Here is a 13,741-nt window from a genome sequence, read left to right as displayed (position 1 = left end):
CTAGGGCCATTAAGTTGCCTAGCCATTTCATGGATGGCAGAAACTGGTAGGTGGGTGGGGGAGGAGAAGAGACACAGAGCTCATGTTTGGCTCCAGAGCCTGAGGAGCCCTGAGAGGAGATCCTCTCTATGGGTCATAAGTGAAAGCAGATGCCCAGCTGTTCCCACACATAATACATTATTCATGAACAGCCAGCAACGCTGACCCGGGTAGTGTATTCACGGAGAGAAATCCCTGCGACATGATAGTCTTTCACCATGGATTCAACCCAGTGAATGAGTTCCCCTAGCGCAACAAACAGTAATGCCAGCTTTCCAACAGTCTAAATAGTGTATGACAACCTGTGACTGTTTGGTGTTCTGCAGGTTCTTTAGTTTTTTTTGTGTGGGGGGGGGCTAAAAAAAACTGCATGTTAATAAAAAAGAATATGAAAACCAAAGCCTCCCCATTGCTCTGCATGGTGTTCTTGTTTACATCGATTTCACATGATTAAACCCCCCCCCACTGAAGAAGCAGCATATATTGGTAGTATGCCTAATCATGTATGATGAGATAACAGTACCCATGGTGACCTGGAGGTGTTCAGCTATATTCTGAGAGCCAGTGGATCAGGAACCCATTTTAGAAGTGCAGTCACACACGCATGCTTCCTTCTCAGTGTGAAGGGCTGCCTGTCACTGGTTTCACCAGATCTGCAATCCAATAGGTTTTGTTCCATAAGCTCCTCCGCACCGAGATGTGAGAGGTGTGCGCACGTGTATGTGTGAGTGTAATTAGTCATGGTTCAGTGCAATGCTCACACACACACACAGAGCTGCAGATGAATCTAGTCATTCTGTTTGTGTCTGACATGGAGAGAATGAAGCATAGAACAGAGGTATGATTCCTAAGATCACACCAATTATGATAAATCAGCAGGCTGGGGTGTCAGGCTGAACTATGACCCAGAGGAGCTAGCCTGCAATGCTACATGACATGTAGATGAACGGGAGGGAAAGGCCACAGCTGCTGTATACATGCCAACACACTAACAGTAAATGGCAAGCCAAGAGGTGAAGGGGTTACCTAGCTACAGCCATGGAAATAAACCTGATTATTAGAGATGCATTGTGAGGTTTATGTAATTACATTTACCTGTGGCTCAGTGCAACCACAGCTCTGGTATCGGGTTTCCTCTGGCAGAGACTGATGCACCTACTACGGAAGACCAGCACACAGACTCTGCGAGTAGGCAATTTTTTTATTCATGAATTGATCCCAACTCTGCTAAGGCTGGTTCGTTCAGGCATGATGACACTGGTTGAGCAAATTGTTCCTTCAAGGGACCAGGTCAATCTCTTACCGACTTGGCAGACAGAGATATTTAAAAAATATACAGTACCAGTCAAAAGTTTGGACACACCTACTCATTCAAGGGTTTTTCTTCATTTTTACTATTTTCTACATTGTAGAATAATAGTGAAGACATCAAAACTATGAAAATACACATATGGAATCATGTAGTAACCAATTTTCTTTACAAATCAAAATATATTTTAAATTTGAGGTTGTTCAAAATAGCCACCCTTTGCATACTAGGAGTTCTCCAAACCAGCTTCACCTGGAAAACTTTTCCAACAGTCTTGAAGGAATACCAACATATGCTGAGCACTTGTTGGCTGCTTCTCCCTCACTCTGCAGTCCGACTAATCCCAAACCATCTCAATTGGGTTGAAGTCTGGTGATTGTGGAGGCCAAGTCATCTGATGCAGCACTACATCACTCTCCTTATTGGTCAAATAGCCCTTATACAGCCTGGATGTGTGTTGGGTCATTGTCCTGTTGAAAAACAAATTATCGTCCCACAAAGCACTAACCGGATGGGATGGCATATATCTGCAGAATGCTGTGGTAGCCATGCTGGTTAAGTGTGCCTTGAATTCTAAATAAATCACTGACAGTGTCACCAGAAAAGCACACCCACACCTCCATGCTTCGGGGGGGGGGGGGGGAGAAACACACACCACACATGCGGAGATTATCCATTCACCTACTCTGCGTCTCAAAGACACGGCGGTTGGAAACAAAAATCTCAAATTTGGACTCTTCCTCTGCAGCAGAGGTAACTCTAGGTTGTCCTTTCCTGTGGTGGTCCTCATGATAGCCAGTTTCATCATAGCGCTTGATGGTTTTTGCGGCTGCACTTGAATAAACTTTCAAAGTTCTATACATTTTCCGGATTGACTGACCTTCATGTCTTAAAGTAATGATGGACTGTCATTTCTCTTGCTTATTTGAACTGTTCTTGCCATAATATAGACTTGGTATTTTACCAAATAGGGTTGTCTTCTGTGTAACACCCCTACCGTATCACAACAACTGATTGGCTCAAACACATTAAGGAAAGAAGTTCCACATATTAACAAGGCACACCTGTTAATTAAAATGCATTCCAGGTGACTACCTCATGAAGCTGGTTGAGAGAATGCCAAGTGTGTGCAAAGCTGTCAAGGTAAAGGGTGGCTATTTAAAGAACCTCAAATATATTTTTACTTGTTTAACACTTTTGTTTACTACATGATTCCATGTGTGTTAATCACTCGTTTTGATGTCTTCACTATTATTCTACAAGGTAGAAAATAGTAAAAATAAAAAATCCTGGAATGGGTAGATGTGTTCAAACTTTTGACTGGTACTCTGTGTGTGTGTGTGTGTGAGAGAGAGATATGAGGTCGACCGAATATGATTTGTCAACGCCGATACCGATTATTGGAGGATCAAAAAAAAGCCGATACCGATTAAAATCGGCCGATTTTTTTATTTGTAATAATGACAATTACAACAATACTAAATGAACACTTTTAGTTTAACTTAATACATCAATAAAATCAAATTAGCCTCAAATAAATAATCAAACATGTTCAATTTGGTTTAAATAATGCAAAAACAGTGTTGGAGAAGAAAGTAAAAGTACAATATGTGCCATGTAAAAAAGCTAACGTTTCAGTTCCTTGCTCAGAACATGAGAACATATGAAAGCTTGTGGTTCCTTTTAACATGAGTCTTCAATATTCCCTGGTAAGAAGTTTTAGGTTGAGGTTATTATAGGAATTATAGGACTATTTCTCTCTATACCATTTGTATTTCATATACCTTTGACTATTGGATGTTCTTGTCGGCACTTTAGTATTGCCAGTGTAACAGTATAGCTTCCGTCCCTCTCCTCGCCCCTACCTGGGCTCGAACCAGGAACACATCGACAACAGCTACCCTCGAAGCATCGTTACCCATCGCTCCACAAAAGTTAATTAGAATTCGCTGTGCTTCAAGCATTGAGCTGTTTATGACTTCAAGCCTATCAACTCCCGAGCTAGTTAGCGGGGTGCGCGCTAATAGCGTTTCAAACGGTGACGTCACTCGCTCTGAGACCTTAAAGTAGTTAACTAATACCGATTTTAAATCGGTATTTTCCCAAGGGGAAAAACTACTTTAAAGTCTCAGAGCAAGTGACGTCACCGATTGAAACGCTATTAGCGCGCACCCCGCTAACTAGCTTGGGAGTTGATAGGCTTGAAGTCATAAACAGCTCAATGCTTGAAGCACAGCGAAGAGCTAATGGCAAACGCACAAAAGTGCTGTTTGAATGAATGCTTACGAGCCTGCTGCTGCCTACCACCGCTCAGTCAGACTGCTCTATCAAATCATAGACTTAATTATAACACACAGAAATACAAGCCTTAGGTCCTTAATATGGTCAAATCCGGAACCTATCATTTCGAGAAAAGAAAAAAACGTTTATTCTTTAAATCATCCCCCGTTTGGCGAAGTTGATTGTTTTTGTTAGGAATAAATAGTCTTCACACAGTTCGCAACGAGCCAGGCGGCCCAAACTGCTGCATATACCCTGACTCTTTTGCACAGAACGCAAGAGAAGTGACACAATATCCCTAGTTAAAATAAATTTGTGTTAGCAGGCAATATTAACTAAATATGCATGTTTAAATATATATACTTGTGTATTGATTTTAAGAACGGCGTTGATGTTTAGGTACACATTGGTGCAACGACAGTGCTTTTTTCGCGAATGCGCTTGTTAAATCACCCGTTTGGCGAAGTAGGCTATGATTCAATGATAAATTAACAGGCACCGCATCGATTATATGCAACGCAGGACAAGCTAGATAAACTAGTAATATCATCAACCATGTGTAGTTAACTAGTGATTATATTAAGATTGATTGTTTTTATAAGATATGTTTAATGCTAGCTAGCACCTTACCATGGCTCCTTGCTGCACTCGCATAACAGGTAGCCAGCCTGCCACGCAGTCTCCTCGTGGAGTGCAATGTAATCGGCCATGATCAGTGTCCAAAAATGCAGATTACCGATTGTTAGAAAAACTTGAAATCGGCCCTAATTAATTGGTCAACCTCTAAAAAAAAAAAAATATATATATATATATATATATATATATATATATATATATATATAAAAATAACAACACACAATTAATTATGCTCTTTCATGAACAATAACATTAGTGATGCCTATGAATACGTGTCCTTTCACAAAATCTGTTTGGTGAACAATGGCTGAACCCGTCAGATAACTAGATGTGTTGATAGGATTCAAAACAAACTGACCGAAAACAGGAAACAAATATCTAAACTTCAGATCGGTCAGTAATTCCTAATGGATTTCTCAACTCACCCTCAAGCTTAACGTTCAACTCAACCATAGGCATAAATAAATAATGAACACAGCACACTGTAAAAAAATGTATCTAGTCATGTTTACTAGAGTATACTGAACACAGTTCAAGCTGGGAGTTAAAAGCATGTGAGCCAAGGATTCAGTCCTTTACAATTTAATGTCACTGCCAAGAAATCACACCACCTTCGGCTACAATGGGCCGATCCAACAGAGGACAGTACAGGGAGTGCCAAACCAGACGTGGAGCTAAACATGCACTTAAAGCAAACTTCCATATCTGAAAAATATACAGGAACAAAAGAAGAAGACCCATTGCACAATGTAATAATAAGAATCCTCCTTGTACTCATTCAGGGACCGTTTGAACACTGTCCTCACTAACACACGATGACGATGTTTTGCTAATGGCTTGAGTCAGCTGTTAAAAAAATGCAAAGCTGAATATATTTCCATAAGCTGTGAGCGACAAAAACACAGCCAAGGAAAAAATAAAAAACAAATACAAACTAATGAATGGTTCTGGGAGGTTAAACTCAGAGTGCTCGTTCAAAATTCTTCATGTAGATTAACTAAACACTAACCATATCCCACCCCCTCAAACCCCACCTGTTAAGCCAATTTCAGTTGGCAGTGATGCCATTGTCTGAGGCTGCCACCAACACCATTACCTTCTTTCAATGAAAACTAAACTCCTCTACAGTAAGCGACTGAAACATAGCAAAACCCTCTACAGTAAGCGACTGAAACATAGCAAAACCCTCTACAGTAAGCGACTGAAACATAGCAAAACCCTCTACAGTAAGCGACTGAAACATAGTAAAACCCTCTACAGTAAGCGACTGAAACATAGCAAAACCCTCTACAGTAAGCGACTGAAACATAGCAAAACCCTCTACAGTAAGCGACTGAAACATAGCAAAACCCTCTACAGTAAGCGACTGAAACATAGCAAACCCCTCTTTACTTCAGCTATACAATAGTGACTACTGCAGTGTTGTTCACACTGACATGTAGCCGACCATTTATTTCTGATCCCGGCCTAATCTCATCCCAGGCATCAAACAGCAATAAATATGTTATTTTGGGCAGGCCACGTCAACGTAAGATGGCAAGTTATGACAAACAGAAAAATAAAAACACGCCTCAGAGGTGGTGACAGAGGTCCCTGCAGAGCGAGGAGTAGAGAAAAATCTTTTAACACTTACTGCTCTCTACATCTAACGACTGCTTCACAAATGCCCACAATACACCTGTCGGGACAACTCCACCTTACCCACCTCTCACAGGCAAGCAAACAGCAACCTACAGTAAACAGGGGCCCTGATTTTTGTGATAAATAATTTACAGGTAAATCTAAACGTTACAGTAAGTTAAAAGTTAGGGGGGAAACAAGGGGCACGCTAGTTACTAAAATACTATAGTGCTAGTAGTGCCCAACTTTCATTCTTTGTGAAGCACTTGTCAACTCCAGCAGATTCACCGCAGAAAGTATGTGTGTGTTCATTCACCAGTTCAATGAGTTGAACACAGTCAGTAGAGACAAATGTCAGTCAATGGTGATTGCAACCTCTTTTTGCAATGTTCTCCAATTTGCCAGGTTTGTCTCCCAATCAGGAACACATCAGCTGCACTACAAGTTCAGTCTTACACAACCTGTACACAAAGTAATTAACCAAAAGCTAGGTGTAAGAATCTAAAGCCTTGCAGGCCTTAATGCTCAAATAAGTTATTTTTTCAAATCCGTTTTGGAATACTGGCTGTCCAAACAGCAAGTTACAAGTGACCAAATCAGATGTGTTGTGTTCAGACAGCAGTCATTTGATGACATGGCAATGCTAGTTGTCATAGTAAAGACGGATGTGTAAGCAGTGTAGGCTGATTAGTTTGCGACATAACTTCTGAGTGCACCACCAAAGTGACGGTGCATGCCATGGACATGTCCCAATTGCTTTGAATGTTCAAAATCATAGTGCAAAAACTCTTAAAGCCTCAAAAGGATGATCAAACTTTTAAAACAAGTCCTTTATGTCTAGCCACAGCAGTCAACTAGTTAGGTAGCTATTTAGCATTCCAGCACATTCACTCATCTTTTTGTAAACAATTAACAAGCTTTAAATCAAACTTTATTTGCCACATGCGCCGAATACATGTGTAGACCTTACAGTGAAATGCTTACTTACAAGCCCTTAACTATTATTGAACTGCACTGTTGGTTAACAAAATATTTACCAAATAAACTAAGTAAAAAAGAATAAAAAGTAACAGAAAAAAATAATAACGGTACAGAGAAAAAAATAATAACGGTACCGAGTCAATGTGCGAGGGTACAGGTTAGTCGAGGTAATTTGTACAAGTAGGTAGGGGTGAAGTGACTGTGCATAGATAATAAACAGCGAGTAGCAGCAGTGTAAAAAACAAATGGGTGTCAATGTAAATAATTCAGTGGCCATTTGGTTAATTGTTCAGCAGTCTTATGGCTTGGGGGTAAGAAGCTGTTAAGGAGCCTTTTGGTCCTAGACTTGGCATTCCGGTACCGCTTTCCGTACGGTAGAAGAGAAAACAGTCTATAACTTGGGTGACTGGAGTCTGGCAATTTTATGGGCTTTCCTCTGACACTGCCTATTATATAGGTCCTGGATGGCAGGAAGCTTGGCCCCAGTGATGTACTGGGCCAAACGCACTACCCTCTGTAGTGCCTTACGGTCAGATGCCGAGCAGTTACCATACCAGGCTGTGATGCAACCAGTCAGGATGCTCCCGATGGTGCAGCTGTAGAACTATTTGAGGATCTGGGGACCCATGACAAATCTTTTCAGTCTCCTGAGGGGGAAAAGGTGTTCTCGTGCCCTCTTCACGACTGTCTTGGACCATGATAGCTCGTTGGTGATGTGGACACCAAGGAACTTGAAACTCTCGACCCGCTCCATCCACTACAGCCCCGTCGATGTTAATGGGGGCCTGTTTGGCCCGCCTTTTCCTGTAGTCCACGATCAGCTCCTTTGTCTTGCTCACATTGAGGGAGAGGTTGCTGTCATAGCACCACACAGCCAGGTCTCTGACCTCCTCCTTATAGGCTGTCTCATCGTTGTCGGTGATCAGGCCTAGCACTGTTGTGTCGTCAGCAAACTTGATGGTGTTGGAGTCGTGTTTGGCCACGCAGTCGTGGGTGAACAGGGAGTACAGGAGGGGACTAAGCACAGCCATGAGGGGCCCCAGTGTTGAGGATCAGCGTAGCAGACGCGTTATTGCCTAACCTTACTACCGGGGGTAGCCCGTCAGGAAGTCCAGGATCCAGTTGCAGAGGGAGGTGTTTAGTCCCAGGGTCCTTAGCTTAGTGATGAGCTTTGTGGGCACTATGGTGTTGAACTCTGAGCTGCAGTCAATGAACAGCATTCTCAAATAGGTGTTCCTTTTGTCCAGGTGGGAAAGGGTAGTGTACAGTAGAGTGCGACTGAGATTGCGTCATCTGTGGATCTGTTGGGGCGGTATGCGAATTGGAGTGGGTCTAGGGTATCCGGGAGAATGCTGTTGTGAGCCATGACCTGCCTTTCAAAGCACTTCATGGCTACCAATGTGAGTGCTACGGGGCAGTAGTCATTTAGGCAGCTACCACATGATCTTGTCAAATTCAGAGTAGCTAGCAAGCAACGAGATATGCCAAATAATCTAAAAACGACTTGGTCAAATAAATCTAATTTGTCCATTCAGACAAGTCGCACGGACAGGAATCAGATTTGTATCGGATTTCAAACCACCTTCATAGATGGTTTGAAATTAGAGGTCGACCGATTATGATTTTTCAACGCCGATACCGATACCGATTATTGGAGGACCAAAAAAGTCGATACCGATTAATCGGCCGATTATTATTTATTTATTTGTAATAATGACAATTACAACAATACTGAATGAACACTTATTTTAACTTAATATAATACATAAATAAAATCAATTTAGTCTCAAATAAATAATGAAACATGTTCAATTTGGTTTAAATAATGCAAAAACAAAGTGTTGGAGAAGAAAGTAAAATTGCAATATGTTTTATGTAAGAAAGCTAACGTTTCAGTTCCTTGCTGAGAACATGAGAACATATGAAAGCTGGTTGTTCCTTTTAACATGAGTCTTCAATATTCCCAGGTAAGAAGTTTTAGGTTGAGGTTATTATTGGAATTATAGGACTATTTCCCTCTATACCATTTGTATTTCATTAACCTTTGACTATTGGATGTTCTTATAGGCACTTTAGTATTGCAAGTGTAACAGTAGCTTCCGTCCCTCTCCTCGCTCCTCCCTGGGCTCGAACCAGCAACACAACGAAAACAGCCACCATCGAAGCAGCGTTACCCATGCAGAGCAAGGGGAACAATTACTAGAAGGCTCAGAGCGAGTGCGTTTGAAACGCTATTAGCGCGCGCTAACTAGCTAGTCATTTCAATTCGGTTACACCAGCATCATCTCGGGAGTTGATAGGCTTGAAGTCATAAACAGCCAATGCTTGACGCACAATGAAGAGCTGCTGGCAAAACGCACGAAAGTGCTGTTTGAATGAATGTTTACGCGCCGGCTTCTGCCTACCACCGCTCAGTCAGATAATTGTATGCTCAGTCAGATTATATGCAACGCAGGAAACACTCGATAATATCTAGTAATATCATCAACCATGTGTAGTTAACTAGTGGTTATGATTGATTGTTTTTTATAAGATAAGTTTAATGCTAGCTAGCAACTCACCTTGGCTTACTGCATTCGCGTAACAGGCAGTCTCCTTGTGGAGTGCAACGAGAGAGAGGCAGGTCGTTATTGCGTTGGACTAGTTAACTGTAAGGTTGCAAGATTGGATCCCCCGAGCTGACAAGGTGAAAATCTGCCGTTCTGCCGCTGAACAAGGCAGTTAACCCACCGTTCCTAGGCCGTCATTGAAAATAAGAATGTGTTCTTAACTGACTTGCCTAGTTAAATAAAAGGTATAAAATATATGGGCAAATAGGCGCACAAAAATACAGATTTCCGATTGTTATGAAAACTTGAAATGGCCCTAATTAATCGGCCATTCCGATTAATCGGTTGACCTCTATTTGAAATGTGCATTGAAACATCCGATTCCATATGCTTTTTGACTGTTCAGACTGCATGGAAAATAACATATTCGAATACGCAAAAAAATATGATTTGAGTCGCTTTAAAAACTGCCTGTGTGAACAAGGTTGAGAGTTACCCCGATGCATAAAGGCTACAGGAGTTCTTATTGTGTTGGTTTCAGTGGCCATCCCTCAGCCCTAGGTATGAAATGCAGAAGACACATTTCAGTTGAATACATTCAGTTGTACAACTCACTAGGTATCTCCCTTTCCTTTCCCACCTGGCTTTTTAGAGTCATGTGACTGTACTCCGGTAGCTCTTGAATAAGATCTGTGGACACACAATTTGCTGGAGATACGGACCAGACAGACAGTGTTATTTTATGTAAATCCTACTGATGGCCCAATAAGCGGTTGAGTTCTACATAGATGATTTCTCTGCTCCTCTTTCTTCAAAGCCGTCATAGGGCGGCGCACAATTGGCCCATCGTCGTCCGGGTTTGGCCATCATTGTAAATAAGATTTTGTTCTTAACTGATAAAGGTTACTTTTTTTTATAAAAGCTGTGTCTAATAAATGTAGCCTAGTTGGAGTTGCTTTAGAGATTGCACTTTTGTAGTACATTTTATTTCACACTGACATGTGTAAAGTTTAGGGCGCAACAGGTGCACAGTCCTCAGCATCTCTTACCTGTGTCTGTGTTCATCATGGTCCCCCTGTCCATGTATGACCACCTGTCCACCAGGATGCTTAGCCCCTTTGGGCGCCTCGATGTGCGGAATCAGCACGTCTTCCAAGCCCAGGTCGAAGCGCTTGTGTTTTGAGTTGTCCGGGAGGAAGAAGAAAGCTCCAAAGCATAAAGTGATGAAGGCACTGAGGATGAGGAGCAGGATAAACTTCTCTGAGAGTCTCAAGGTGGCCCTGTGGTGTGGGAAAGAGGCGGCACCGGGTGACAGGGTGGGTATCCTGCGGCCCGACAGTGGCAGTAGAGCTGGTGTGGTCATGTTGGATTGTGGAAATTAACTCAGGGTGGACGAATGTCACGGCTGTATTATCTGCTGCTGTATTATCTCATTGTGGCGGCGAGTACGTGTCCAGAAATCAAGTGTCGTGGTCCCTCAGTGAAGTGACTGGTCACCAGTAAATGTATGAGTTTCATTCTGAAATTGAAGGAGAGAGTAATGAGGAAATAGCAGGTACTCCGATATTATCGTATGGTTGATTAGCCTGAAAACTGCCTGTCTTACAGTCAGACAAATAGCATAAAAAAGGTCACACACAAAATACACTGGAGGCTTTTAAAAGTCATTACATGTACGAAAACATAAGCACATGCTTCTGACTAGGGTGAAATGTACTATATTTATGAAGCACACAATCTTAGTTTGTCCATAAGGATAAGGCATACAGAACGCACAGTGCATTGAAAGCACTTTCCAAGCAGTGTCGGCAAATAAATTTGTCAAACCGGTTTGAAAAGGGAAAGATATTTCTAGGTATGCAGGCTAGCAGATGTTACATAAAATAGCGCTACGTAGATAGCAGAAACACCTGCGTGAGCGCGTGATACCAACAATGCACATCACCACCACCCCAGTGATATACCAATAAACTCCACTTCTTCACCGTGGAGTTTAATCAGTTATGATATAACAAATGTAGTGCGAGACGACACATTGTTTAAAAATAATGTTACTGTAATATAATTCAAAGTAACACTTAAGAATATTTAGTTAATCAGCATGGAGAAACCAATCTTACCGTGCAACTCCTTTTGTCATTCTGATCCATGGTGTTTGGTTGTGATCCGAACGCTAACGTTCTGAACTGGATAACAAAAAAACGAATCAAACCCAACGACACAATTATTAATACAGTTAAGCAATTGTTTAATACCTAACTAAATGTTGTAAACTAATTGAGCAGGATACATAGCTTTCAAACAGTGAAAAATTAACATCCGAGCGACTGTCGCATCATCGACAAGAATGAAGCCTTAATAGCTAAATTACTGAGAAATTCCCCCATTACCATTTCATAAATAAATGCGCAGGTAAAATGTTATGTTGCTGTTAAAATCAATCACGTCTTGCTAGCTAGTTGAATACTCCCAATATATTTTGTCAGCTTCCTCACACGGCCCTACGTCTGATGTCAGCGTCTTCACAGAATACCAAGTTCATCCGCTGAATTGACAGGCTTGGCTAGCACAGCTAGATGGCTAGCTAGCTAAATTGCTAAACGGAGAAACTGACTATCTACCATTAGCTGATTAAACACATACATGTGAACCCACAATATTGTATTGTAATATTAGCAACTTTTTTTCGGATATGTTGAGGTTTGTAAAACGACTTGGCCAAAAGACTGCGCCTTTTTCTGTAAAGGCATCTACCTAGCTAGCTACTGCTAGCTAGCTATCAGAGGCGGTCCGTTACGATTGTTTTGCTGCTGCTGCATCACCTCAATAATGCCTTTGAGGAAATCGGTGGCAGAAAGGCATCCTAGTCCACAGTTTCCAAATAGCCGCTTTCAGAAATGTGCTCATCTCTTCAGCTAGCTAGTTATGATTTCCTTTAGGAGTTTTGCTTTCCACTTTGCTTCTTTCGTTGTGGATAACTAGCCCTGTCTATGTTCAGGCATGTTGATACTGCTGCAAAGAACGAAAGCTCCTCCCCTCATTCTCCAGCCTGGTAAATTTAGGGAGCGTCTATCAATTTCGAAAGGCTATTTGCAACGTGCTTATCTGTGTAAATTAGCAGTGTTCTGGCTGCGTTTAGACAGGCAGACCAATTCTGATATTTTTTCACTAATAGGTGTTTTGATAATCAGATCAGATGTGATTGGTCAAAAGAAAGCATTTCACAGGGATGCTGGCCAAGGTTAACTGCAATGCTTCACACAGTTGTGTCATATTGGCTGGATGTCCTTTGGATGGTGGACCATTATTGAGACACACGGAAACTATTGATTGTGAAAAAAACAGCAGCGTTGCAGTTCTTGACACAAACCTGGAACTTACATATTTTATTTTTATTTCACCTTTATTTAACCAGGTAGGCTAGTTGAGAACAAGTTCTCATTTACAACTGCGACCTGGCCAAGATAAAGCAAAGCAGTGCGACACAAACAACAATTCAGAGTTACACATGGAATAAACAAGCGTACAGTTAATAACACAATAGGGGGAAAAAAGAAAGTCTATATACAGTGTGTGCAAATGGTGTGAGGAGGTAAGGCAATAAATAGGCCATAGTAGCAAAGTAATTACAATTTAGCAAATTAACACTGGAGTGATAGATGTGCAGATGATGATGTGCAAGTAGAAATACTGGTGTGGAAAAGAGCAGAAAAGTAAATAAAAACAATATGGGGATGAGGTAGTTAGTTTGGATGGGCTATTTACAGATGGGCTATGTACAGCTGCAGCGATCGGTTAGCTGCTCAGATAGCTGATGTTTAAAGTTAGTGAGGGAAATATGTCTCCAGCTTCAGTGATTTTTGCAATTAGTTCCAGCCATTGGCAGCAGAGAACTGGAGGGAAAGGTGGCCAAAGGAGGTGTTGGCTTTGGGGATGACCAGTGACATATACCTGCTGGAGCGCGTGCTACGGGTGGGTGTTGTTATCGTGACCAGTGAGCTGAGATAAGGCGGAGCTTTACCTAGCATAGACTTATAGATGACCTGGAGCCAGTGGGTCTGGCAACGAATATGTAGCAAGGGCCAGCCGACCAGAGCATACAGGTCGCAGTGGTGGGTGGTATATGGGGCTTTGGTGACAAAACAGATGGCACTGTGATACACTGCATCCAGTTTGCTGAGTAGAGTGTTGGAGGCTATTTTGTAAATGACATTGCCGAAGTCGCGGATTGGTAGGATAGTCAGTTTTACGAGGGTATGTTTGGCGGCGTGAGTGAAGGGGGCTTTGTTGCTAAATAGGAAGCCGATTCTAGATTTCATTTTGGATT

The 13,741-nt window shown here is 41.8% G+C and overlaps 1 protein-coding gene across 2 annotated transcripts in view; it reads right to left on the bottom strand.

Annotated features, from left to right (window-relative positions):
- LOC139546506 (mannosyl-oligosaccharide 1,2-alpha-mannosidase IB) overlaps nt 1-12,501 on the bottom strand; it is a 119,951-nt gene extending 107,450 nt beyond the window's left edge. Inside the window, exons 1-3 of one of the 2 annotated variants that reach the window (XM_071354953.1) lie at nt 12,237-12,501; nt 11,535-11,600; nt 10,464-10,933 (exon numbers count right to left, since the gene is read on the bottom strand). In XM_071354953.1, the coding sequence (XP_071211054.1) occupies nt 10,464-10,777 (314 nt within the window). In that variant the 5' untranslated portion in view covers nt 10,778-10,933; nt 11,535-11,600; nt 12,237-12,501. The other variant, XM_071354954.1, reaches the window with a different exon arrangement.
- Nucleotides 12,502-13,741: the final 1,240 nt, after the last annotated feature.

Source organism: Salvelinus alpinus, chromosome 20 (assembly GCF_045679555.1).
Source record: "Salvelinus alpinus chromosome 20, SLU_Salpinus.1, whole genome shotgun sequence".
Lineage (NCBI taxonomy): Eukaryota > Metazoa > Chordata > Actinopteri > Salmoniformes > Salmonidae > Salvelinus > Salvelinus alpinus.
This window is presented reverse-complemented; position numbering and strand designations above follow the sequence as displayed.